Source organism: Squalius cephalus (genome assembly GCF_949319135.1).
Source record: "Squalius cephalus genome assembly, chromosome: 9".
Lineage (NCBI taxonomy): Eukaryota > Metazoa > Chordata > Actinopteri > Cypriniformes > Leuciscidae > Squalius > Squalius cephalus.
The window spans coordinates 26,116,766-26,141,702 of NC_137130.1; the positions used below are offsets into that span (position 1 = coordinate 26,116,766).

Genomic DNA, 24,937 nt, shown 5'->3' on the forward strand with positions numbered 1-24,937 from the left:
CGTCCTCGGACTTGAAATTATGGGTTTCTATAGCAAAATTTATCTGTAGCGGTCATGTGGTTCATCGGTCATGAGGTACAAGTCAGAGCTCTCAGAAAATGTTTACAAGTTGTAATTAGTTCTACGAGAAAGTGAATGCTTGAAATCTGGTAATTATGGTAATTCCAACATGGTGTGAACCCATCTACACTTATTCATGCTTTACCAGTGGAGACAATTGGAGAATCAGTACCTGTACAGCCACAGAAGCAGAAAAGATCTGAACACAGGAAGACGGACAAAAGCAAAAACGAGTCTAAACTTAAGTATGGCAGACAAACTTTTTTTTTTTTTTTTTGGGACAGGTAAAATGGATGTCACTACGAAATGGTAAATTCTTATTTTTTATGGAAAATTGCAGTATTTAATTTTAATGATTTATCTGTACACCTCATTATGTGTTTTAAAATTCATGTACCCCTGTAATCAAAATAACTTCCCCTCCCTCTTGCACCAACATTTCTTCTCTGATGACGTTTACTAGCGTGAGGGCGGGACAGCCTATCACACATGAGATCGACCAATAGCAAACCACAACCATCCAATCAATTCCCAATGGACAAAATCAAGTCCAATGTTTAATTTGAATAATACATCACAATATGGAATAAAAGACTTTCGCAACTTCAATTACATGCCGACTTTAATTATTGTGTAGATTGCTCTCTGAAACTCATAAAACATGGTCTTACAACACTGTAATTGGTACACGAAGAACAGTGATGCCAACACTTGCTAAAGAACTTGCTAAATGCAAAATGAAAAGAATGGGTTACACAGAATTCGATTTGATGTTGCACCAAATAAAGAGCAGGTTTTATTCAATAGGCATCCACCAGAAAAAAAAAACATCCATAGAATAAATTACACATCAAGAAGTATGCATTGTCTGAAAGTCTGTAACTGCTTGTAATTTAATATTTCATGCTTCAAAAGTGAAATAAAGTTTAAATAGATTGTTGTTGCTGTAGATCCCAATGAAAGCAGTATAGAAATAATCTGTTGTATTTGATATCCTTACTTTCCTTTCTTTAATCAATGTTCTTACAGTCTCTTGTTCAAATGGGCATTTCCTCTCTTAATAGATTGTGCAGTAGTTTAACAGGTAAGTGCATAGACCTGTCACTAAATCACAGTATTGAAAGGGTTGCACTTTATTTTAAGGTGTCCTTGTTACAGTGTAATTATAAACATGTACTTACTGTAGGGTTTGGTTTAGGGCTGGTTGCATGTAATTATCCATAATTTCCTTTTATGACTATATAGTAAGTACATGTAACATGTCTAGTCTAACAAGGACACTAAAATTAAGTGATATTATTGAAAGTATCTGTTGGTACAGGAAAGTGTGGTGTGCTCAGAGTCTTGCGTCCTCACTCGCATCTGATGCTGAAGATGATGATGAGGATGATGATGATGATGAAGATGAAGCCTAGGGTGAAAAGATATATGCTGAAGTTAGGATTTTTTTTTTTTTTTTTTTTTGGATGTAGTCATATAGTATATATAGATATACTTCAGGTTTAGAATATGTCAAAACAAATACAATAACAATATACTGTATACTGTTTAAACGTTTGTGGGATTCTTTTGATGTCATTTATGCTCACCAAGCTTGCATTTATTTGATAAAAATTTCCATAATATTGTGAAATATTCTTACAATGTCAAATAACTGTTTGAATATATTTTCAAATCTAATTTGTTCCTTTGATGGCAAAGCTGAATTTTCAGTATCATCAGTCTTTAGTGTTACATGATCCTTCAGAAATCATTCTAATACGATGATTTTCTGCTCAAGAAACATAATTATTATCAGTTGTATTGCTTAATATGGAAATCTTATAATTTTCTTAATCTAATCTAACTTTATGGAAATCATTGTCTTTTCAGAATTATTTGATGAACAGAAAGACAGAAAAACAGCATTTATTTGAGTAAAAAAAGTAACTGACCCCCAATCTTTTGAATTAATCACTTTAAAGGAATACTGCCCTACAAAGCAAAAAGGCAGTAACTACGCAGAGTGCAGAACTGAGAAAAATGACTTTAAAGTTATTCTGTCATCCAGCCTAAGTAGTTGTAGGTAGATTATTGGACATGTGGCTGTTTTGTTACTTTATATTAGCTTATTCTTTGTATATATCAATCCTCATATTTAATTTGATATTTTACCCCTATTTTGCAGTTACTGTATTCTTGCTTTGTAAATTTGCTTTGTATTACTTACCAAAAACGTGGCACAATACCAAGGAAAAAGGCAGTAACTACAGATTCTCCAAAAACTATTACCATTTTTCTCCAAAACGACACACATTTGAGATAAGATGTTTTGTCACATAACAAAGGATGCCTTGAATGTCATGAAAATGATAATAACTAATTTTTGACCAAAAATGCAGTTACTGCCTTTTTGCTTTGTAGGGCAGAATAGTTCACCCCAAAAAATCAACTTCTATCATCATTTACTTACATTTAAGCCATTCCAAACAAAAAGCATATTCAGATAGAAATACATATTCAGAAGACTTAAAATATAGCACATATTTTATATGGACTACTTTTAGAAATACATTTTTGGGGCTCAAGAACCCAGAATCCTCTTATCTTTCATTATATGGGAAAGAGCAGGCAATACTTTCTTATACAAGTAAAAATAAAATAAAAAATCAAACAAGTTTGGAATGACATGAGGGTGAGTAAAAGATGACAGAATGGGAAAAAGTATTGTGAGGTATATAAATGTTGAAACCCTTTGATATTTTTATAAGGTAGTTCTGTCTGCTGATAATGGGAAATGTTGAAAAGCAGTACTGACCCTTGAACGGGTTTGAGCTGGCGGAGTGGCTGGTCTTTCACTGTCACTTTCTGAGTCTTTCCTCTTGTCCTCTTGTGTATAAGCTGGTGCTGGGACATCAGCGGAGGGCTCTTTATTCAGCAGTTGAGGGGTGATGGCGATCCCTTGTGCTTTCAGGTGGTCATAGGCTGGCCTCTCAGCCACTAAGAGGACCAGCGTGCTCCCGCTCTTGCGGATGAGGTTCACAACTTCCTCATGTGTGCTCATTTCCACGTTCACCCCATTCACCTCCACAACCATGTCCTCATCCTCCAGTCCAGCTCTGTCTGCTGCTCCACCTTTCACCACCTGGCAGAAAAATTCATGAAAGGATTATTTTTCTCCAAATGAAAAACAGTTACTCACCCTCATGTTCTATATTTGAAGGATATTTGTGAAGATTATTTTAAATTTGTTTTCCTAGTGAGTCTATTAAACTCCAAATTGATAAAAGTATCATACAAGTGGTTTAAGTGTCCATTTACTGAAATCCTAATACTAATAAATATATCATATATAGCTTATAAGTGAATAACAAATTAAATTGCAGTCAAAATTTAAGATTCTCAGACAAAATTGAGATTTTTATTTAAATAATCATATTTTCAAATTGCATTTAATTTAGCTTTGAACCAGCATAATTCTGTTCATCATGAAAGTGATTACATTTATTCAGTTAACAGGTATGAACATGGTTATAAATATGGCTAGCTGTAGAATGAGCAATATTCAATTAGTTAAAATATGTGAGATTGAAATAAACTGGGTTGATGATAAATGTATAAACTCGGTTATTGTTTATAGAAAACACGTTCATTTGATTAGTACTATTACAAAAATCGTACCTATTTTTTTTTTTATTTTTTTTTTTTACCTGTTTAATGTATGTATTACAGACAAATATGCACCACATTAAGTTTATTATGGTTAACGTTCCATCCAAATGGATGGGTATTTTAAATCTTACATTTATAACTACATTTTGAGTATGTGACACTTGGATTATATGGTTTGTGGACAACACTTATGATACTTTTATAATGATTTTATGGTGCTTTCCTGATGTTGGAGCTTGACAGACACCACACCCAATTCACTTTCAATAAATGGACAAGAACAGTACTGATATTCTTTAAATATTCTCCTTTTGTAGTTGTGCTGAAGAAAGTCAGTCATACAAGTTTGAAATGTCATGAGTCATCTATTGAAACACTGAACCTGTAAAAAATAGATCTAAGCTTTCTATAAATGTCAGTGTAGGGCATTTCTCAGACCTCTTTGATGTACTGTCCATTAACTCCCTGGATGCCATTGAGATGGAAACCAAATCCAGCAGCGGTCTTCTCCAGTCGGCACAGTTTGGGTTTGCGGTCCACGTCTGCTGGGACAGGTACAGCTGGGACAGGCTCGGGCACTGCTGGAGCAAGTTCATGCTCAGGATAGCCGGGCAGGGATCCTCTAATTTCCTCCCAGTACAGAAGTGGAGAAGCACCACCCTTGACATTACAGTATTATTCAAATAATTTAATATAGAATGTAATGTATAATACAAAACAAATGCAAGTGGAATATTTAAGACTACAATTTTTGGTTACACTTATGGTCCACATTAGACATACTATGCATACAATACTACCTTTGCAACTATGTGTACTCTCATTAGAGTATCAGTAGACTGTAGACTGTTAGGTTTGGGTTAGGTGGTAGGGTTCGGGTTAAAATAATTTGACATGTTTGCAAAGTTACTTATAGTTAGTAGAATGTCTGTTGGGGAGCATCAAAATAAAATGTTAGCAGATATTAAGCAGACAGTCTACTAATACTCTAATGAGAGTTAGTTGACATGTAGTTGCAAGTCACTTATAGTTAGTAGAATGTCTAAAGAGGACCATCAAAATAAAGTGTACCCAAATATTTTATTTTAAGTACAGTCACCAGACATTGTACATTCAATTTATTATTTATTGCTGTATTGCAGCAATGTCAGTGAATGAAAAGGACTCACCAATTTGTACATTTTCATGGTTTCAGCATCCAGCACCAGAAGGCTGCACTTGTTTCCTCCTTTACTTATTTTGTCCACCACCTGGTCATGTGTGCAGTTATCGATGTCCTCTCCGTTCACAGCCACAATTTGGTCCATATCTTTCAGTCCTGCTCTCTCCGCAGAGCTTCCTTTGTCTGTTTCTCCAATGTAATGACCTGAGATACGGCACAACATATGATATGAATCAAATATTAAAACATGACACAGACATTTTTCTACTTCTCACTTTATCTTTTCACAAAGTCTGTTATTAGTATTGGAATTAATGTATTAGTTCTAATAAAAATATGCATATTTAACCAATTTAATTAGGCAGTGGCTATTTGCACTAGCGTTAAATGCTAAATTTACACAAAGTGAAAATAATATTTTCTTTGCACTAAGTGCAAAGGTAACACTTTATTTCGATAGTCCGCTTTAGACATTCTACTAACTTTAAGTAACTTTGCAGCTACGTGTCAACTAACTGTCATTAGAGTATAGGCTGTAGTAGATATTATTATCTGAATTGAACTGGTTTTATAATTTACACAGGTATTGAACCGAAATGTATCAACATTGAACTGATTTCAATTGAACAATGACTGTTTAGTATTGTCTTTTTAGAGCTGCTTTACTGTAAATGTTCATGTTGCCTTAACATTTTAAGTTTAGTCAAATCAAATATCCATGTTGTCAAGGTATAAAATCACACTGAAATCTTTTTTACAGCATCATAGAGCCATTACAGTAGATAACCTTTGCATTGTACGTTATCAAAATTCCTCAGTCACGTAATGTCAGTTTTACAACATAAAAACATTGTCCTTACATTGCAATACACTTCAGTAAGTTCAGTTGGCACCACCATGCTAAACAAAACGGTAGTATGCAATGGTTAATCGAATCTGGGCTGCTAACATCAAATTTCCAGGACCCAGAAAATTATAATCCTGCTTTATTTGTGAGCAGGGCACTTAATCTTAGGTTGCTCCAGTGACACGTCCATCCATGCAATTAGTGTACTTATACGCATAATGAAATGCATCTGCAAAATAACTATCTAAAGGATGAAATGCTTAGCCTGGCTCCGCCCTCCTGCGTACTTCCGCTCAATTTTATTTCCCTTCAGTACTACGTCTGGGATTGTGGTGTATTCTTTGGTTTTCTCCGATCATTTTTTTGGCGGTCCAATCAGCGAACAGAGGGAGTGGCTGAGAACGATGACGTTGAGGTCGTGCGCTAGTTTGAGTTGTAGGGTTACGTCACGACCAAAGGTTAGCGATTGGTTATGGCAGATCCAGAGTGACTCTGGGCAGATCCAATAGTTTTAAACTTCAGCAGAGTACCCGCCTACAAGGAAGTTAACGCTTGTCAATGGAGAGAGGCCAGACTCTCTGTACAAATGAAATAAAAAAAAGTGCACTGCTATAACACATCCCTCAGAAGGAAGCAAAAGATAAGCCACCAAGACACTTGGAAAGGTTTAATTTACCCAAAATAAAAGCTCACAAATAGCCTATTTTGAGTTTTTGGACAACTGAAGCAGATTTAATTTAGACTGCATCTAACTTTGACATGGCCTAAAAGTCAATATGAGCATGATAACACATTTGACTTAAGTGATGTGTAGAAGGGTAAATGCGAATTTCATGTTGATATACTATGGCAGATGGCACACACTCACCTGAACGTTTAGGATCTTCTTTCAGGATGAAGCCATAACCATCTGCTTTCTTGATCATGTCTGCAATGCGTGGCTTATGTGAGAGGTGCCTGACCGTGGCATGAGCCACCCCTGGTCGAATGTTTTTGCTCTTGAAGTATTTGTCAGCATCCTCCTCCACCAGCAGAAGCATCACTCTGTCATCGGCTGCTTTCACCTACAATAACAAAGGGAATACACTATTATAATATTCTCCTCAAAGCACTGATATTTGGGGTAATGCAGGGTAAAACATTAGGGTCAAGGTCTTCAGCAGCATGCATGGCAGCTAAAGAGGACCTATTATTTTTTTAATTTTCATCTTATATATCAATATACAAAGCACAAAGGGATTTTTTCGCTATATCACTAAGCACTGTTTCTGAACTCCCTGAAATGCCTCAGTTGTAGTCTTTGAGTTTTCTTCCGGAAATGTACACATCACAATATTCTTCATTAATATAATTCCTGCAAGGCATATGCAAAAAAATAATCGAAGCCTGGATGAGTTACATTAATAGTGTTTTGAAACTCGTGGTTATGGTTAGGGACATGACATTTCCAAAACACACTTGAAACGGTTGACCAATCACAACACGCTGGTCCAGCTGACCAATCAGAGCACATTTCGGAAGGAGGGGCTTCCGAAGGCACTAAACAGAGCATTACTGACAGACTGGGAAGAGAGGTGCTGCAACAATGTAAAATATGTGAAAAATAATGTGTTTTTGAACGTGCAAACATTAAAACCTATTCTAGTAAAGTCAAAAAAGAAATTCAAGACTTTGTAAAAGGGCATAATATGGCATCTTTAAAGGGATAGATCACCTAAAAATGAAAATGATATCATCTTTTACTCACCCTTATGTCGCTCCAAACCTGTATGACTTTCTTTCATATGTGGAAGGCAACCTAAGATATTTTGAAGAATGTTGGTAACCATACAGTTTCAGGTCCCAGTGACTTCCATTGTATGGTCAAAAAAATACAATGGAAGTGAATGGGAAGCGAAACTGTATGGTTATCAAGATTTTTCAAAATATCCTCTTTTGTGTTCTGAGAAGAAAGAAAGGCTACTGGTTTGGAACGACATGAGGGTGAGTAAATGATGACAGAATGATCCCTTTAAAGCTTTTTTGAAACCCTAAAGCAACTGTATTATAAAATTGTTGACAAAGAGGAAAAGTTAGACAGGAATTATTGTAGTTAGGATGACAATTTAACTTACCTTTTTCACAATCTGATCATGTGTGAGACTCTCAACATTTTCGCTGTTTATCTCCACCAAACGATCACCTAACTTCACACCCGCCTGATCAGCTATTCCTCCTGAAACCACTTCTGTCATGAACATGCCATGAGTACCTGAGAGAAAACAGGGTTCGAACAAATAACTACTGTGAGTACTTCATTTCACAAGCCATTCCAAATATTTCAGACAATTATCAACATATTGGTTGATTTATCCAAGACATGCCTGAGAAAATGAGTTAACCTTTAATTTTCTCAGCCTCAGATGACCATTTGCTGACTGTTGACAGCACTGGAAAACACGTTCTGACTTGCTGACCATGAGCATTTCTGAGGATGAACTAATGACTGGATTTACCAGCGTTCGCCAGTTTAGAGGCAAATCTCAGACTGAGGGAGAAATTTAACTAGATTTACTGCTTTTGTGTGTGTGTGTGTGTGTGTGTGTGTGTGTGTGTGTGTGTGTGTGTGTGTGTGTGTGCGCGCGTGTTATAGCTGTGGAACAATCTACTTTTTACACTCTTAAAAATAACGCTTTTTTTATTGGCATCTATGATTCCATTAAAAGTCTTTTACATCCATGGAATCTTTCCATTGTACAGAAGGTTCATTATAGTGGAAAGGGTGTGAAATCCCTCTTTTGGAACCTTTATTTAGAAGTGTACTCATTACACATTTTTCTTCACACATTTGATATTTCATTTCTATCATGGTCCCATATTGGTCAGATGGTCTATTTTGTTCAAGTAGTCAATCCTTGGCCCAAATTTTAGACCAGGTGTTATGCTATTAGTCAAAGATCTGTCTATGGGAGTTTTATAGCTTACCTTTGGTGGACTTTAAGGAGAAACCCAATCCACTGCTGGATTTTTGCAGATAACAAAGTTTGGCTTTAGCGGCTGGTGCAGACACTCCATTCATGGTGGGTTGGCTCTGACCTGACTGGGACTGAGGGTCGGCAAGATTCACACCCTTGGCTTTGGCTGTCTTATATGGCTCCTCTCCAAGAACGTGCAATGTGACGCTCATCCCACTCTTTCTCACCAAATCTGCAACCTGACCCGAGAAAAGTGCAAGGTAAAACTTTTAGAATAAAACATTGTTTTCCTTTCAGTAACCACAATCATGATATTAATTTAACATTTAGAAAAGCCATTTCCAAATATGTCAAACCTGACTGTGCTCCAAATTGTCCACAAAAGTTCCATTGACTTTGATAATGCGGTCTCCATCCTTCAGACCAGCCAGCTCAGCCACGCCGCCCATCTCCAGGGCTCGGATCAGGTGACCCTCCTCGCCGTGCTCCACTCGGAGGTAGAAGCCATAGCCCTGTCCCTCTCGCTTGGTCAGAGAAATAATACGTGGTTTTGGCCCAGCCATTTTTCCTGTTTGGAAACATTGATCGATCAGTGTTGCCTTCACGTCGAGGTCATCTAACATGTGATAATATGCTCTTCTTGGTACATCTGATGTTATCTTATCAGATGCTCACAATTCATTATATAACAGTCATTTGGTGATCAAATTGGTGATTACAATCTAGAATGTACCACTGAAGTGAGGGGAGACTGATTTCATTTCTCACTATACGCAGCAGAGTTATAATGACAAAATGTTGTGAGATAAATCACAGGTGTTAGTCAATGGCAGCAGACAAGTGCAGATTAAACAAAGAGGAACCCTTCCAAGCTGACACGATTATGTAATCTTATGTTCTTGAAATGGAGGTGATAACTGGGGTAATATAGAATTATCAAAGGCAATATAATCATCGACCTGTGTTAGGGTGCATCTGCCAATCTAGGTTTAAAGTCAACATATTTCACTTATATTTCTGAGCAGGTTATTTAGCTAAAAACACATAAAAGATAAAATCATTTCAGAGGCAGAGCAGGTATGTTTTCTTAATTAAATATAAATTAGAATTAAATTAGTTACTAAATTTAATTAGATATCAGCTCAAATTAAATGATTAGAGCAAGTATTAAATGTATTAACCTTTTGATTTTTATATACACCATTTAATCATGCACAATAATACCAGGAACGTGTAAAATAAAGAAAGAAATAACGTATAAATAAATAAATAACAGAGTCAGCGCTCTGACCCAACTGTTAATTGTTAACAAAGTGGATAAATGTTTTTATGTCCAAATATACTTTGCTCTAAAACGCTTGTACCTTGTCTCTGCAATGCTGCAATTACGATTACAGATCATGAAATCAAGAAAGAAAGAAAGAAAGAAAGAAAGAAAGAAAGAAAGAAAGAAAGAAAGAAAGAAAGAAAGAAAGAGAGTGAGTGAGGGAGCGCTCTGATTCTGTAATTGTTCATTGTTACCAAAGTGGCTGAAGGTATTTATTTGAAACTATGTTTTGGTCTAAAACGCATACATTATCTTAGTAATTACGAATGTCAATCATAAAATCTTTACAAAACAGTAGACTCAAATGTGAGGACCCGTCATCAAGGCTTCCACGGCTTTAGCAAGATTGCCTACAGCCTTTGTTCATTTTCATAAATGTTTTACCAGGGAAAACTGCATAAACATAGCTGTAGATTAAAGCACCACATGCCATATCAATTACATAATACCTCACACATCAGCTGAGAGCTGAAGTACACTTCTCACACTTGAGCGCTTCATGAACTGCTATATGAGCTGGTAATGCTTTCACACCATTGCATTATGCCTAAAACTGCCGCCTTTCTGCTGTTTAATCATTAATGCTACTTGCTTCAAGTTTCTCATCTGGTACAAATAATTTGAAAACAAGAATTTCACTTAAGCTGTCAAATGGGTCAGGAAGTCGCATGATAACATTTCTCAACAAGATTCCAAAGGAGAACGTAGGGGTCCGGGTACAAAATTTCTATTCTATTCTATTCTATTCTATTCTATTCTATTCTATTCTATTCTATTCTATTCTGATAAAAGCTTCAAATGGCATGACTCTATATATTTTCCAAATTGTATGTTACATTTCTATTCCATTCCATTCCATTCTATCCTTATAAAAACTTTCAAATGACATGACTCTAAATATACTTTCCAAATTGGAAGTCAAATTTCTACTCTATTCTATTCTATTCTGAAAAAAAAAAAAAACTTTCAAATGACATGACTCTGAATATATATTTCCAAGTTGTAAGTTAAATTTCCATTCTATTCTATTCTATTCTATTCTATTCTATTCTATTCTATTCTATTCTATTCTATTCTATTCTATTCTGATAAAAAACTTTCAAAAGGCATGACTGTATATATTTTCCAAATGATACATTCAATTTGCATTCTTTTCTTTTCTTTTCTTTTCTTTTCTTTTCTTTTCTTTTCTTTTCTTTTCTTTTCTTTTCTTTTCTGATAAAAAAACATTCAAATGACATGACTCTGAATCTATTTTCCAGATTGTAAGTTACACCTCAAAGCATATCATATTTAAACGTATATGTGTCTATGTTCTGAAAAGCAGTGTATGTCACTCACCAGCTGCAGTCTCCTCAGTGTCCCAGTCTAAAGGAGGTGGCTGCTTGCTTCTGCTCAGGTGTTATCTAGCACTGTGTAAGTGTGTGTGAAGGACTTTGAAAGGCCAAAGGTTGATCTAAAAGGTGAGTTATTTAACCATGTCCCGTGGCTGGAGGGTTATTCTCTGTTGCTGTGTGACCATACTCTACCCGAAATAAATTTTATACAAAAATATCTTGTTTTAACAAGACACGCACCTTCATTTGTAAATCTATGAAGTCTGCAAGGATATCTCTTATCCACTCTATTTACTTGGTTTACATGGCTATTTCATGGCTGTAAAAAGAGTGTGTTCATTTTAGGTACCGTCAAGTCCACAATATCGAAATCCAAGTAACCAGACTGCACTAAATATATCTTGAAGGAGGCTTTTGCAGTTAAAATTACAATGCAATTCTAAATTCTTAGTAATATACAGTAGTGTCCAAACATAATGCCCAGCCTTGGAAAATCGACGTCTTGCAACCAGTTTTGCTTCCACAAGAGGGAGCTGATGCTCCACTCCACCTGTCTCATCCTTCATAACTTTCCCTAAACCTTTTGCGCACGTACTCCACAAACTCCTTTCAATGTCTCCACCTCTCCAGGATGCTCAGATCCCTGAATCCCACCGACACACCCCCAAACTCCCACCCCTGCTGTTTAAGGGCTCATCAATAAACCCTCAGTCCACGCGCAAGAGACTCATTGCCGCTCCGCGCTTCATCACATTCTCATACAGAGCAACTGTGCCTTCACACTGCTGAGCAACAACGACTGAAACGTTTTAACCTGCATAAACGAATCAACAATTGTTGTTTTTATTGCTTTTTAATATCCTCTTTAAACGTAAAATACTCTCTAAGCCTCTTAGCTACTATTGCGCTCTCATTAGACACTGACTGTTGACTAATGATTGCGAGGAACAACTAAAATAGTTGTGGTTACGTCCGAAATGGATTTACAAACGCTAAATGATACGTCTGGAATTTGGGCATGTCTCCAGCTTCAGAACGGGACCTCAAACGGAAGTCTGGAGTTCCCCAACGGCACCTGCGGAGACGCGCGCCTGCTGCCCAAGACGGAACCAGCGCGCGCCAAAGGTGAGAATCTCTCCACACGCCACAGCTGTTTCAGATCGTTCATTCAAAGGCACTCGTTCTCATTCACTCTAACAAAGACGTATCAAAAGCTTATCTTGACCATGACATTATGAAGAGGTTGGAGAAAAGCTTGAAGTGGTTGGGGCGTTAAAGATTATAGCCCATACACAATACAATAAACAAAATAGAATAAAATAAAACATTTCAATAGCTATAACCACAAAAGTTAGGTAGCTAGAGCGTAAGATTGCAAGGAGCCTAATCAGAGACTTCTAGGCTACATGTAGATAATACACATATTTGCTACCCATTTCCTCCATCAGAGGCTGCTGGGATCTCTGTTCTTGTATCAAGAAAAAGCCCTTATCATCAAACACATCTATCATTGTTGCCATCATAGTGCTCCAACAGCCTCTTCAAATACCGATTTTGGACTTTTAACATACACTGCACATTCATTCTTCTTCATGATGACTCCAGGATGTTTATGTCCTGTATCATGGTTAATAACTAGAATATGGCATTGATATGGTAATCATTCAGCACTGGTGTATATCAAATTGGTGTACTATATCAAATGGTGTATATCAAATTACTAAAGGATTGTCACTGTAGGGTGTATGGGGATAGGTCAATACTTCTTATATCTTGGAACACTGTAAACCGTTTCTGGCAGCATCGGTACAGCTTGATTTGTCACTGCAGAGTGGTAATTCAGATGTCAGTTCGACATCTGAATTAATATGTTTTATAATCCTATGGTTTATTGGTTTCTGGTGCCTTTAAGTCAACGGGAGATGATACAACAAAAGGATAATGAAGTATGTGGAAACCTGATTTAGTTTAGCCATTTAATTAAGCCCACCTGTGATCAACATTTACATATGAGTGAAGAACCTTGTTAGTAACCTAGAAGACTTGTTAGTGCATTAGTGTGAACTGTAATCAAAGCATTGATTTTCATGTGAAAATTTTTACATGGCTGTTGTAAATAGATTTGTTCTTTTAATTACAATCTCGGTTGTGCTACATGTGTCCTAGTGCCATATTTGGGATATATAATATTTAAAATGTCTGAATATGCCCTGTTTCATATACAGTAAATCATGATTACACATGTAAATACATCAGTGGTCACACAGTGATGACCAGTTGAGAAACACAGAAACACAGAGCAACATTTTGAAAAAAAAAAAAAAAAAAAAAAAAAATCCCCCCCCCAAAAAAACCATTAAATTGATTATAGAGATCTGATTATTTAGATTCCAACCTATTATCATAAAATAAAGAAAGACAGAAAGAAAGTTAGTTTATTTGCAACATTCTGTTGGGTATTTTTAAACAAACAAGCATTTTTTTTACTAGTTTGGCACTTGTAAAATTGAGCAATGAAACACACTTTTACTAGCTGCTGGTAAAGGCATGCTGTTGTTTCATTAAGCTATCCAAGAAGTATAACACATGTGCTCATGTTGATGGTAAAAATTTGGATTGAACAAGTTCATTAAATTTCACAGATCTAAATGACACCAGCGGTGCCTATTCAGGAAATGGAGTTTGCAGCATTTCCACTGATATTAGAATCACAGTCAAAGCATGTAAATAATTCAGAAGACTTCCCTGCGTTCATTGGATGTTCATCCTCTGGGCATTATGACGCGAGAGACGTTTCATGCGAGAGACGCGAGAGACATGAAGAAGCAAAATGTACAGTAGTAGTAATTCTACAGACTTATATAAAAACATCACCTTAAATGTTAACGTTAAAACATAAAACAGTAAACTATCAAAGTATACAATATATCCCAAAGCATTAAAGGAGTATTTAAAGCATTAAAGGGTGCTTTACTGGAAGAAAGCAGAAGTTACATTTCCCTTATATTAGATTAGTGATGGACATTACATGACAGGCTCCAACTGCCATTTGCAACATATGAAGCCATAAAAACAGTGTCCCCAAGGCTTCAGTCTGTTGTGCGCTTTAACAGGATTGTAAACTTCATGGTTGTGACTGGATTTCTAAAATTTGAAAACTGAATATTAAATTAATCACTTTTAGAGCCTTTCTAGACAAATTGCACTAGTCATAAAGTTAAAATAACATATAAGCAGAAGAAAACAAAACAACATTAGATGTGACTCAAAAATAAATAATGAATCATACTGGTAACAAAAACAAGTCGTTGTTCATCGCAATATAAAACTTCTTTAAACACTTCATGTGATTATTTCAACATCTAAATGAACTGCTTTTAATTATAATTTCATATACTTTATTTTTTTATATCAAAAATACTAGGCTATTTAAAGACTTATTGAAGCTGCCTTTATTAAGTTACACCAATGAACATCATTTTAAAGAGTCAGTTGATGTCGAAACATAGGCACACGCTACATATGTTCACATTCTACAGCGAAAACAAGCAATGTCTCTTTCTCTGTGGGTGGTTTGGAGTAAGCGCTCAGCATACCTCCGGGGTCCAGGCTAAATTTAGTGCATTGCCACTGAGGAGCCTAATCAGAGACTTCTCCACAATTCACATATTCGCTGTCCATTTCCTCCATCAGCAGAGGCCGCTGGGCTCTCTTTCGTTGGGTCCATAATAAACCCTGATCATCAAACAGACGTCTGTCATTATCTCCATCACATAGTGCTCCAACAGCCTCTTCAAATCCACTGATTTTGGACTGTTAGCATACACTACACATTCATTCTTCTTCATGATGAGCCTATATGGCATGCACATGCTTACTTTGGTATCATCTCAGTGATTTTTTTTTAATCTTAGTTAATCTCTTTACTTGGCAATGCAATATTGTCGACTTCCATCTAAATGGAGCATTTTCTCCTTTAGCATATTTTTCTCTGCTGACCCCCATCAGAACAAACCTGCGACTGGTGTCAGCTATTTGTTTTTATTATTTTTTATTATTATTTAAATTGTTTTAGTCTTAGTCATGTGTCAAATGCCCTTTTTAGTGTTTTTTATATATATATATATATATATATATATATATATATATATATATATTAGTCAACCAATCCTGGTTATTTATTTGTTTGTTTAGTCAAGTTTTATTTGACTAAATCCTGGTTTCACAGACAGGGCTTAGACTAAGCCAAGATTAGGCCTTAGTTTAATTAGGACATTTAAATACTTTTTATATTATTTTTTAAATAATTTTTAAAAAGTGCAAGTTGCTTTCAGTTAAAACAGCACATACATGCATTTTAGTCTGGGACTAGGCTTAAGCCTTGTCTGTGAGGTGTGTGTGGGGTAAAAGTCTGGGAATTTAAGTCTAGTTTTAGTCAGTGAAAACTTAGTCATGGTGTGTAATGGGTAAACTGATTATCTCAATTATTTTGCTCAACATTGTACTGAGCATGATTTTTGTCATCTATTGCGCTTTCACTTCGTAGAGCACAGTATTCCTTTATTTTATCTGGAACATTCTATTGGTATCACTGGTATGGTACTCAAATGGTTACAGTCTTTCCTGTCTAATAGAAGTTTCTGTCTAATAGAAGTTAGTTTAGGATTTCATGCATCCTCTGTGGCGTATCTCATCTGTGGTGTCTGGCACCCCTATTATCTTCATTATACATGCTTCCTTTGGGATCAATTATAATTAGATTTGGTGTGTTGTACCATTGCTATGTGGACGATACCAAACTCTACATAAGGAGATAAGGAGCTACATATCATAAGGAGATACATATCTCAGAATAATCACAGACAGGGTGATGAGGGTCTTGAATCACCCTGAAGGGGTTTATTCTGAGATAACAACCATCTGGATGTACATTATCCAGCTTATTACACGGCTTCTTGCCACATAAGAAAATAAATAGACACAAAATATTGATCTGAGTTGAAATATTTGTTTTGGTCTTTAAATGCAAAGCTTCCACGGAGAGAGCAGTTGCTAGCGTGGTAAGTTCAAACTAGACTGACATTTAAGGGATATGGTACAGTCATATGACTTATTACACTGCATTTCGCCACATAAATAATTATGGGGATAAGAGATATTTATTTGAGATCAAACTGTTTTAAAATTGTACCGGTTTGTTATCTTATAATCCATTATAGTGTACAAAACAATAGTCGCAAAATGGCAGCAGCTGCGTTTGTATGAAACAAGAGAGAGCGAGTCCACTATACTGGATGACATAGTTAAATAACTGTACAGAAAATATTGATTTGACTGAGTTTTTAGTTTTTATTAGCTCACCAAACGCAAAACTTCCACGAAGAAAAACTGTTTCTAGCAAGCGTATAATGTTGCTGACTTCAGTAACCTGGATGAGCCTATGTTAACATACCGCTGGATGGCGCGATTGACCAATCAGAATCTAGTATTCCACAGAGCCGTGTAATAAATATCTATAGAACATAAAGATAATTCTGCATATAAGAGATTGGAAGCCTGTCTTCACAAACTCAAATTGTGGCTCACTAACAATTTTATGCTACTTAACGATGATAAAACCCGAATTATCCAGATTGGGCCTAAAGAGCACTCTGATGAAAACTCTATCGATTTAGGCTGCCTCACGCCGTACCTTACATCTGACATTAAAGATATAGGATTTTACCAAGATAGAAGTCTTAAATTAGACAAACAAATGAATGCCGTAGTTAGTGCTAGCTTTTGCCATTTTCACCTGTTAGTCAAAGTCAAAGCTTTTTTAAGTAGGGATAGCTTTGAAACTGTTATTCACAATTTTATTTCAACATGACTCGATTACTGTAATTCATTGTATGTCGGGTTACTTCTCTCATCCATCTCTCGTCTCCAAATGGTCCAAAATGCAGCTGCCCGTCTGCTCATGGGGAGCCACAAATTACATCATATCACACACATTTTAAGCTCTCTGCACTGGCTGCCAGTCCGATACCGAATTGATTTTAAAATTCTATTATTTGTTTATAAAGCTCTCAACAATATGTGCTTTATAAATGAACTGAATTGAACTGAATTGAATTAAATTGAATTCCCCTCTAAGCACAAATCAAGAGAATGTCAAACTCGCATGGTTCATTTGACACAATTACTCATCTAGTCCCCTGATTTATAATATTATAGTATAAATGAACATTCTCTACTTCAAAAGTTTCTCTCAAGAGCTGAAATAGTGAAATTCCTAATAGTAATTCCAATAAGTCTAAATGGTCAATTTTTCTATTAAAAAAGGGGGGGATGATTGGGGTATTGAAACTCAACTGGCAACCCCAAGCACGAAAGCTCATAGAGGCTTGTTAAAACAGTATACATTTTTCTCTGCTTAATATAGACAGATTTTGGTAAAGTTCAATTTTTAAACTACATTTTAGTTTAGTCTTTTCCCGTCAACAATATGTTGATATACTGTAGTCATAGTGCATAGTGCTTAATTAATAAATTACTAAATTAACACTACCTACGACCCACCAGTTGGGAAGCACTATAGTATATGTTTAAACACGTGCTGTGTTAACTTGACAAGGCAGGTAGTATAAGTCATTTGGCTTAAAGCAATGCAACCTCTGATCTCAGTTAAGACCCCCGCTGAGTCTTCTCAGGATGAGGTCATCAGTCATGAGCCCTTAACATTTATATTCCAGAGATGAAGCTCCGTCCGGGTAATTTAAAAGGACACAAAGGTTAGCAGAACGTCATGCTTTTGCTTAAAATAGAAACGTTTTATGTGATTAATAAACTTCCTTGACAGTTCTTGACGTGATGATGATTCACGCATATTTACATATTTAGGATCCAATCATGAGATAATTCACTGCTTTGCTGCCTGTCTGTTACACTTCTCTTCATAGTGGGTTATACATCTATGGACATATCTTGGTTATATCTTGGATGCTATATGGCTTCATACAGCTACAGTAGCTACAGCAGACAGCAAATCAGAATAAATTTTTCACATTGTTCACTGAAAAAAAGAAAGAAATTGTGATTGTATTATTGCAGTGTACGATGTGCCTAAACGGGTATAATGGTCTTAATTGACAAATGTGCTGTTTGGTTGTCTTCAGCACATCAGACAGTGATCCGAATCAAAATGATGGCATTACCTGTTTCTGGCTTTCATGTAAAAGCAAATAACTCAAGAACATTCGCTACCCGGTCATTTAAGGGAAAATTAATTATAATTTTGTGTCCACACTGTATTACTTACTTATTTTCCTTACATATTTGTGTCTGCATCCAAATGCTAAAAAATGCTGCCTTCGGAGAATGCCCAAATCCAGTGTTAGCTTCACATCCCGTCTCCTGAGATATCTTCATCTGATCAAATTTTGAATTCCTTCGTCGTCTATGATATCTGATATTCTGTGACAGTTAAGCTAAAAATAGATGCGTCTAAAAGTTGCGTTTGGTGGTCACTGAGTGTAAAAAAAAAAAAAAAAAAAAAAAAATTTGACTAATGTTTTCTACTTTTATGTAATTTATAGTGAGAAATTATTAATTTAGAAATTATTAATTGTTTTTAAAGGGACATGCTTTCCTTATTCCTGAAATTGACTATCATGAGCTTTTTTACCTTTATTTATTTATTTATTTATTTATTTATTTATTTTTTTTTTTATTATAGACAGACATACAGACCAAAATAGTGCAGTAACGAACAATATAGTAATTCCTGAATTCCCGAATTGAAATAAAAGTGTTTAAATGTATAGGTGTGTGGGTGTGGGTGTATGTGTGTGTGTGTGTGTGTGAGTGTGTGAGTGTGTGTATATGCATAAGCAAAGTAACCATTTATTATTTATTACCATCTTCATTACCATCACTCCTCACTACCATCATACTGCCAACATTGTATTAGTCAATTTTTGTTTTTTATTTCTATATTTTCTCCTATATAACAATTACCATTGTCAGCCCTCTCTATAGATAAATAAATTTTTAGATAGTAAAATAATAATAGAAGATAATATAATAAGATAATATAAGATAACCCTCCCCCCACATCTCTTCAGTCCCTATTTTCTATACTATTCTCCTATATATAATTCTTTTTTTTTCTCTCTCTATTCTATGTTGTGGTGCATTAAAAACACATGAAAAGATTAGGGGGGAATTGGAAATATTCAATTGATTTAACCATAGCAGTACTGATAACAGTACAATAATAATAATGATGATGATGATGATGATGGCAATGGTGATAACAATGATAAGAGCACCTTTATGAATAAATTACCTTTATTTTTCTAACCACATAATAACATATAGCATGCCATTGATTTTTTACATAAATGTTTCGCCAATCATTATTACATATTTGGATCTTTAGCGACCCGGATCTATATCTAACACGGATGGATCTCTACCTGTCGCAATAATATAAAACTCTCCTGATATTAGAGTAACAATTACAGAACAATAAAGCATATTTTGATACCTTTTGGAGTTTGGAAGGGTTCAGTTTGAGCAAATGTTTTAAACCATCATCACTGTCCTCATCAGAGCTCATTTCCCAGTACATTCAGCATCTGGCTTATATTCATTATCTCCAAAATCAATATTTTGATCGCTGACAGCTTCTTCACCAGATCCACCATCAAGTGACAATGACACTAATATTTGTTTGCGTTCAGTACTTGCTCTGCAGTAAATCTCTGAGCCATTTCAAGTTTTGCTGATGATACTTCCTATTCTTTTGTTTTCTCCCTGCGATAACTATAAGTGCAACGTCACTTCATCATTGTGTATCAGACAATGTCACCTTGTGGAATAAAGGTGAATTGCACTTATTCAGTCATCAAAGATTAAATAACTGTTGTGCAGAAAAAAAATACACTGTTACATATTCGGGTCGTTAGCAACCGTATACAATTTGTGCAAAAAATAAATGGGAAAACAGGCATATATTCTTTTATATATATTTTTTCTTGTTATATTGTTTATAATGAATTGATTGAGGAATACTAAGAAAGTTGATGTCTAACTTTAAAAATAATTAATGAGGAGGGTAATGGATGATGTCCCTGGTCACTAAAGACCTGAGGTGTGCGTTTAAGGGTTAAACAGATTAATTGAATCAATTAATAAAACTGAAAAGTAACTAAAAAGACACTTAACCCATAACTAGACAGACCTAGAATAGAACAGGGTTAAAACTAAAACTATTAAACATTGTTTTCGTTAATTTAACTAAAGATGGAATAAAATAAAATAGAAATATTGGATGAAAAATGTGAACTAACAAAAAGTAAACAAAAATGAGAAATTAAGAAAGTATTAGAATTACTAAAACTGAAATAAAGAAGTTAAAGCTAAGATAAGTTAAGACAAAATAAAAATTAAAACTGAAAATAAAAGTTAATTCAAACTATTAATAAATACCATAATAACATTAAAATAATACAAAAATAACACTTAAATAGAATATAATGACTTATAACATGTTAATTAAAATTGAGGAAATCACTACAGGTTTTTTTTTCTTTCTTTTTTTTTTTCTTCTTCCACATTAAAAATTTTGATGGAATTTTTTCAGGCTCAGTGGCATTTCCTCACAAATACCTGCTAAATTCTTACACTGCACTGATTTCACTTGCCAAAAGGTTTAAAGTTAATTGGATAAACAAACTTACCTGTTTTCTGTCTGTTCCTAATAACCTTTGAATGTAAATAAAAGTGTTGCCATCTATAACGACTTCACCTGACACTTCAGACTGTTGAGACTGTTGAGTTGTAAACTTGTGTGGGCTCTTCTACTCAGCAACATGCAATCTCATCCTCTGACACTTTTACAGTTAACACTTGCAAGGCTCCCTGATTCTCCACAGACTGTTAGCAGCTGATATCATGATGCGGTGGTGAATACTATTAGTTTCTGTTGTGTTTTGCTAACAGAATGTCTCTCAGGTCCTTGAATGGCCTATTCTGGTAAATACAGAAGTACTATACAACAGTTTACAGAATGATCCAGATGGAGAGGAGCAAACTGAGGGATCACTGAAGGCCATCAGCTTGCAGAAATGAGCCACATCCATTAATTTCTCCTAGGACACAGCTCAAGGACTCTGTACACCACAGCAACACTTAAACGAGATCTTCAAAAATAGCAAGTGAACAATAGGCTTTTTTTCTTGTTTTTCTTTTGACAGTCTGATCAAAAAATGAGTCAAAATAAATGGGTTAAGAAAAGAAACGGTTCACTTGAAAAAGAAGGCCAAGCCATGCACATTGCATTATGGGATAGAGTATGTAGTGTAGTGTTCTTTGATGTATACTTTTGGCAAATGCAGTAGGTCACACTCAAAACAATCTGTTGCCGAATGTTTATCCTGTGTTTTGTCCTGCATTTTAATTAGCAAACAGATGATTATTTCAATTACGGACAGGCACTTGGCCTCACTGTGGACACCAATTACAAACAGGAAATAGCATGGATTATTTCTCTGCTTTGGAAATATTGACTGCAGCCTAAAAGGACTGATAACCACTTGACTTTCTCTGACCGTCGTGCTTTCTACCAAAATCCATGATTAGACATGCATCTAATTATAGTGCCCTATAATGCTTTATCTAATATTGTCTTTCATATAGTGTGTACTATAGCTGTTTATGAATGTAAAAGGCCTGCAAAGTTTCAAAGATTAAAGCACACATTAATTGGAGTTATTGTTTCCCAAAAGTCTTCTTTGCGGTCTTCATTGGGTCCTCACAAACAACATCTACTTTGACCCTCAAACACTGGAGTTGTAGCCGAGGCCTAAACGACTTTGGTTTCGTTTAATGCGCTTTAAGCAGCAGACCAATCACTACAGATGGGGCCATCTGACCAATCAGAGTAGGCTTTTGGAAAGGAGGGGTTTAGAGAGACTGAGGTTAAATTTACATAACAACCCTGTACTAAAAACGGAAAATTGTCATTGTCAAAATGATCCCTGTTCACACGGACGCGCGAAAACGACTAAAAACGCTGATACCAGGCCAGTAATTGGCGATGTCACTTTGTAAAGAAACACTACGCATCTATATATTGAACACATAATACACACATGCGCATGACGTCACCGTTTTCACAAATTAAAATTTTTGTAGTATACACGGAGACGATAACAGTATCGTTTTCACAAACTTGGACTTTGAAAAAGTCAGCATATTCAAGCCCCTAAAACACGTTGTTTTCTGTTTTTAGTTGAAAAAGAGTGTCGTGTAAACGGCCCTGAATCTTCGAATGAGTGGTTTTAGGCTCTTTGAGAAATGAGGTGATGTGCAATCTCTATTATGAGAAAATTAAAGTGTTTTTTGACCTTTAATATACGCAAACATGTTGTAGGAGACTTCAAAACAAAATTAGGAACATTTAAAATAGCATAATTGGGGCACTTTAACAAAAATAAGACACTATTTAAAGGGTCAATATATTATTCTTGGATTTTATCATTTATTTTTTAAATCTCTATATTTTAATATATTGCTGTGGCTCAAAAAAAGGTTGACCAGTTAGGGTGAGAGCATTAAACGTAATAATAAATAAATTACAAAAATAAACTCACTAAATAAATCACACTGAATACAAATGAAAATCTAGAATATAAACACATATCAGAAAGCATAGATACATGCCACTTAAAGCAGCTGATCTACACTGTGACTGTCAACTGAAAAATGTAAGTTAGTTATTCCCCTCAAGTTAGTCATAGCAGTGGTCCTATATAACAATGACTTGGAGCATGTAAAATGCAGCTGACGAGTGAGGAAACAAATTTATGCAAGTGTAAAATATTTATGCACTCACATTTGGCCTCAGATTCATAATTCACGCAACCAACTTTCATGATATCTTGATTCCCCTTGATTGTATTTTATTCATTATTTATCCTTCTCTGGTTTGAGACCCATATTATGGCAAGCCGTTTTAACATTTAATCCTTAAAACCTACTAGTATCTATTTTCATGCTACTAGTACTTATTCTTGAAATACTAGTATCTATTCCATTAAGTACTCATGCTTATTCTTTAGGTAGGCTACTAGTGCCTATTCTTTAGATACTAGTACCTTTTTAAAATATACTAGTAGTTATTCATTAGATACTAGTTTTTTTAGAGACTGGTACTTATTCATTAAACTAGTACCTATTAAATAGACACTAGTACTTATTAATTAGGTTCTAGTGCCTATTAAATTGGTACTAGTACTTATTTATTAGATACTAGTACTTATACATTAGTAGGGTTGGGTACCGAAACTCGGTTCCAATAGGGAACCGGTTCAGACGTAAACGGTAGTAACGAGACCGAATAAGAACGAAACTTTCGGTGCCTGATTTCGGTGCCTGGCGTTTTTTACCGCCCCCTATAAAACATCTCGCGGCACGAATGATCCAATAATAAAACATCTCCAGTTAACCAGCAGAGCATTCATTTAGTTCGTTTGTTAAATAAGAGACGATCTAGCGCTGAAATGTGTTTTTTAAATCAAGTGATCAAAGTGCTCGTTGCCACTGCGATCAGTGGCGCGGATACAGTGTTTTCTCTTGTGGCTCTCGCACACCGCACTGTCTTCACTCGGACGCGCGCTCCAATACGTTGCGGAGATCGATCTATTTATGAAGTGCCGTCTATATGATTATGTGCGCGGAGAGTTTGTGTGTGCGTGCTCGCGTCTCAGATGAGTATGTGCGCGGAGAGTTTGTGTGTGTGTGTGTGTGTGTGCTCGCGTCTCAGATGAGTATGTGCGCGGAGAGTTCCGCGCGTCTCGTGTGTGTAGAGTTTGCGTGTGTGTGCGTGAGCGACTTTAGATGTGAAGTTGTGCATTTCATATGTATTAGTTTGAGCATTCAGCAGTATACATGTATGTGTGACTACTTACTTAGTATATGTGTATGCAAGGGTTTCATATGTGTGTGAATGAAGTTTGATTTAAGCCCTAGACGGTGCCTCATATCTATTCGTTCTGGTGAAATCACAAAATATAATGGACACAAAGTGTCCCTGCTTGATATACAACCACTGATGAGCATAATCAGTTTAAAAAAAAAAAAAGTTCAGGTTCAGCTGCCAGTGTTCCTCTTCGGGTTAATCTAGTATTTTAATGCCAACTGCAAATCTTGCATATCAAGTATGAGGTATATCAATATCAAGTATATTTATATGAGGCTATACTGTGTGTGTTAAATATTTCTGCTCAGTGTCAGATATTTCTCTGTTTTGTAAAAGTCATAATATGAGAAGACAAAATTTTGATCTTAACTCAAGTGTTTTCGGCTACATCAGTAGCCTTTTAAACGGCACAATTTTTAATTTAATCAGAAATCAGAAAATCTTTTTCAGAAAATCACACACACACACACACACACACACACAGAGGTATTATTTTTTTTGATAAAGTGTGTGCGGTTTAGTTTTCTTAAGTACCGTTTCAAGAACCGTTTGAGCACCGGAACCGTTTGAAAAATACCGAGTAGGTACTGGTATCGGATAAAACCCAACCAATACCCAACCCTATACATTAG

General features: G+C 35.6%; 2 protein-coding genes across 2 annotated transcripts in view; one reads left to right on the forward strand and one right to left on the reverse strand.

The window, feature by feature from the left end:
* Positions 1–1,263: 1,263 nt before the first annotated feature.
* pdzk1 (PDZ domain containing 1) lies at positions 1,264–11,416 on the reverse strand. Its single transcript, XM_079880863.1, has 9 exons — positions 11,343–11,416; positions 9,031–9,242; positions 8,685–8,913; positions 7,835–7,971; positions 6,589–6,784; positions 4,881–5,077; positions 4,150–4,371; positions 2,858–3,184; positions 1,264–1,471 (listed from the first exon to the last, which is right to left on the reverse strand). The coding sequence occupies exons 2-9, from the start codon at positions 9,235–9,237 to the stop codon at positions 1,397–1,399; spliced, it is 1,590 nt and encodes a 529-aa protein (XP_079736989.1). The 5' UTR covers positions 9,238–9,242; positions 11,343–11,416; the 3' UTR covers positions 1,264–1,396.
* Positions 11,417–12,021: 605 nt separating this feature from the next.
* cckbrb (cholecystokinin B receptor b) overlaps positions 12,022–24,937 on the forward strand; it is a 35,860-nt gene continuing 22,944 nt past the window's right edge. The window contains exon 1 of the mRNA XM_079881329.1: positions 12,022–12,463. Within this exon, the coding sequence (XP_079737455.1) occupies positions 12,316–12,463 (148 nt within the window). The 5' untranslated portion in view covers positions 12,022–12,315. The remainder of the gene's footprint in view (positions 12,464–24,937) is intronic.

Bases quoted from the DNA above. Each gene is read 5' to 3' on its own strand.
- pdzk1 (XM_079880863.1), bottom strand. From the start codon at position 9,237: ATGGCTGGGCCAAAACCACGTATTATTTCTCTGACCAAGCGAGAGGGA. The intron at 7,972-8,684 runs GTAAGCTATAAA...GTTTTCTCTCAG, and splicing joins CTCCTTAAAGTCCACCAAAG to GTACTCATGGCATGTTCATG. The intron at 3,185-4,149 runs GTCTGAGAAATG...TTTTTCTGCCAG, and splicing joins ATGGACAGTACATCAAAGAG to GTGGTGAAAGGTGGAGCAGC.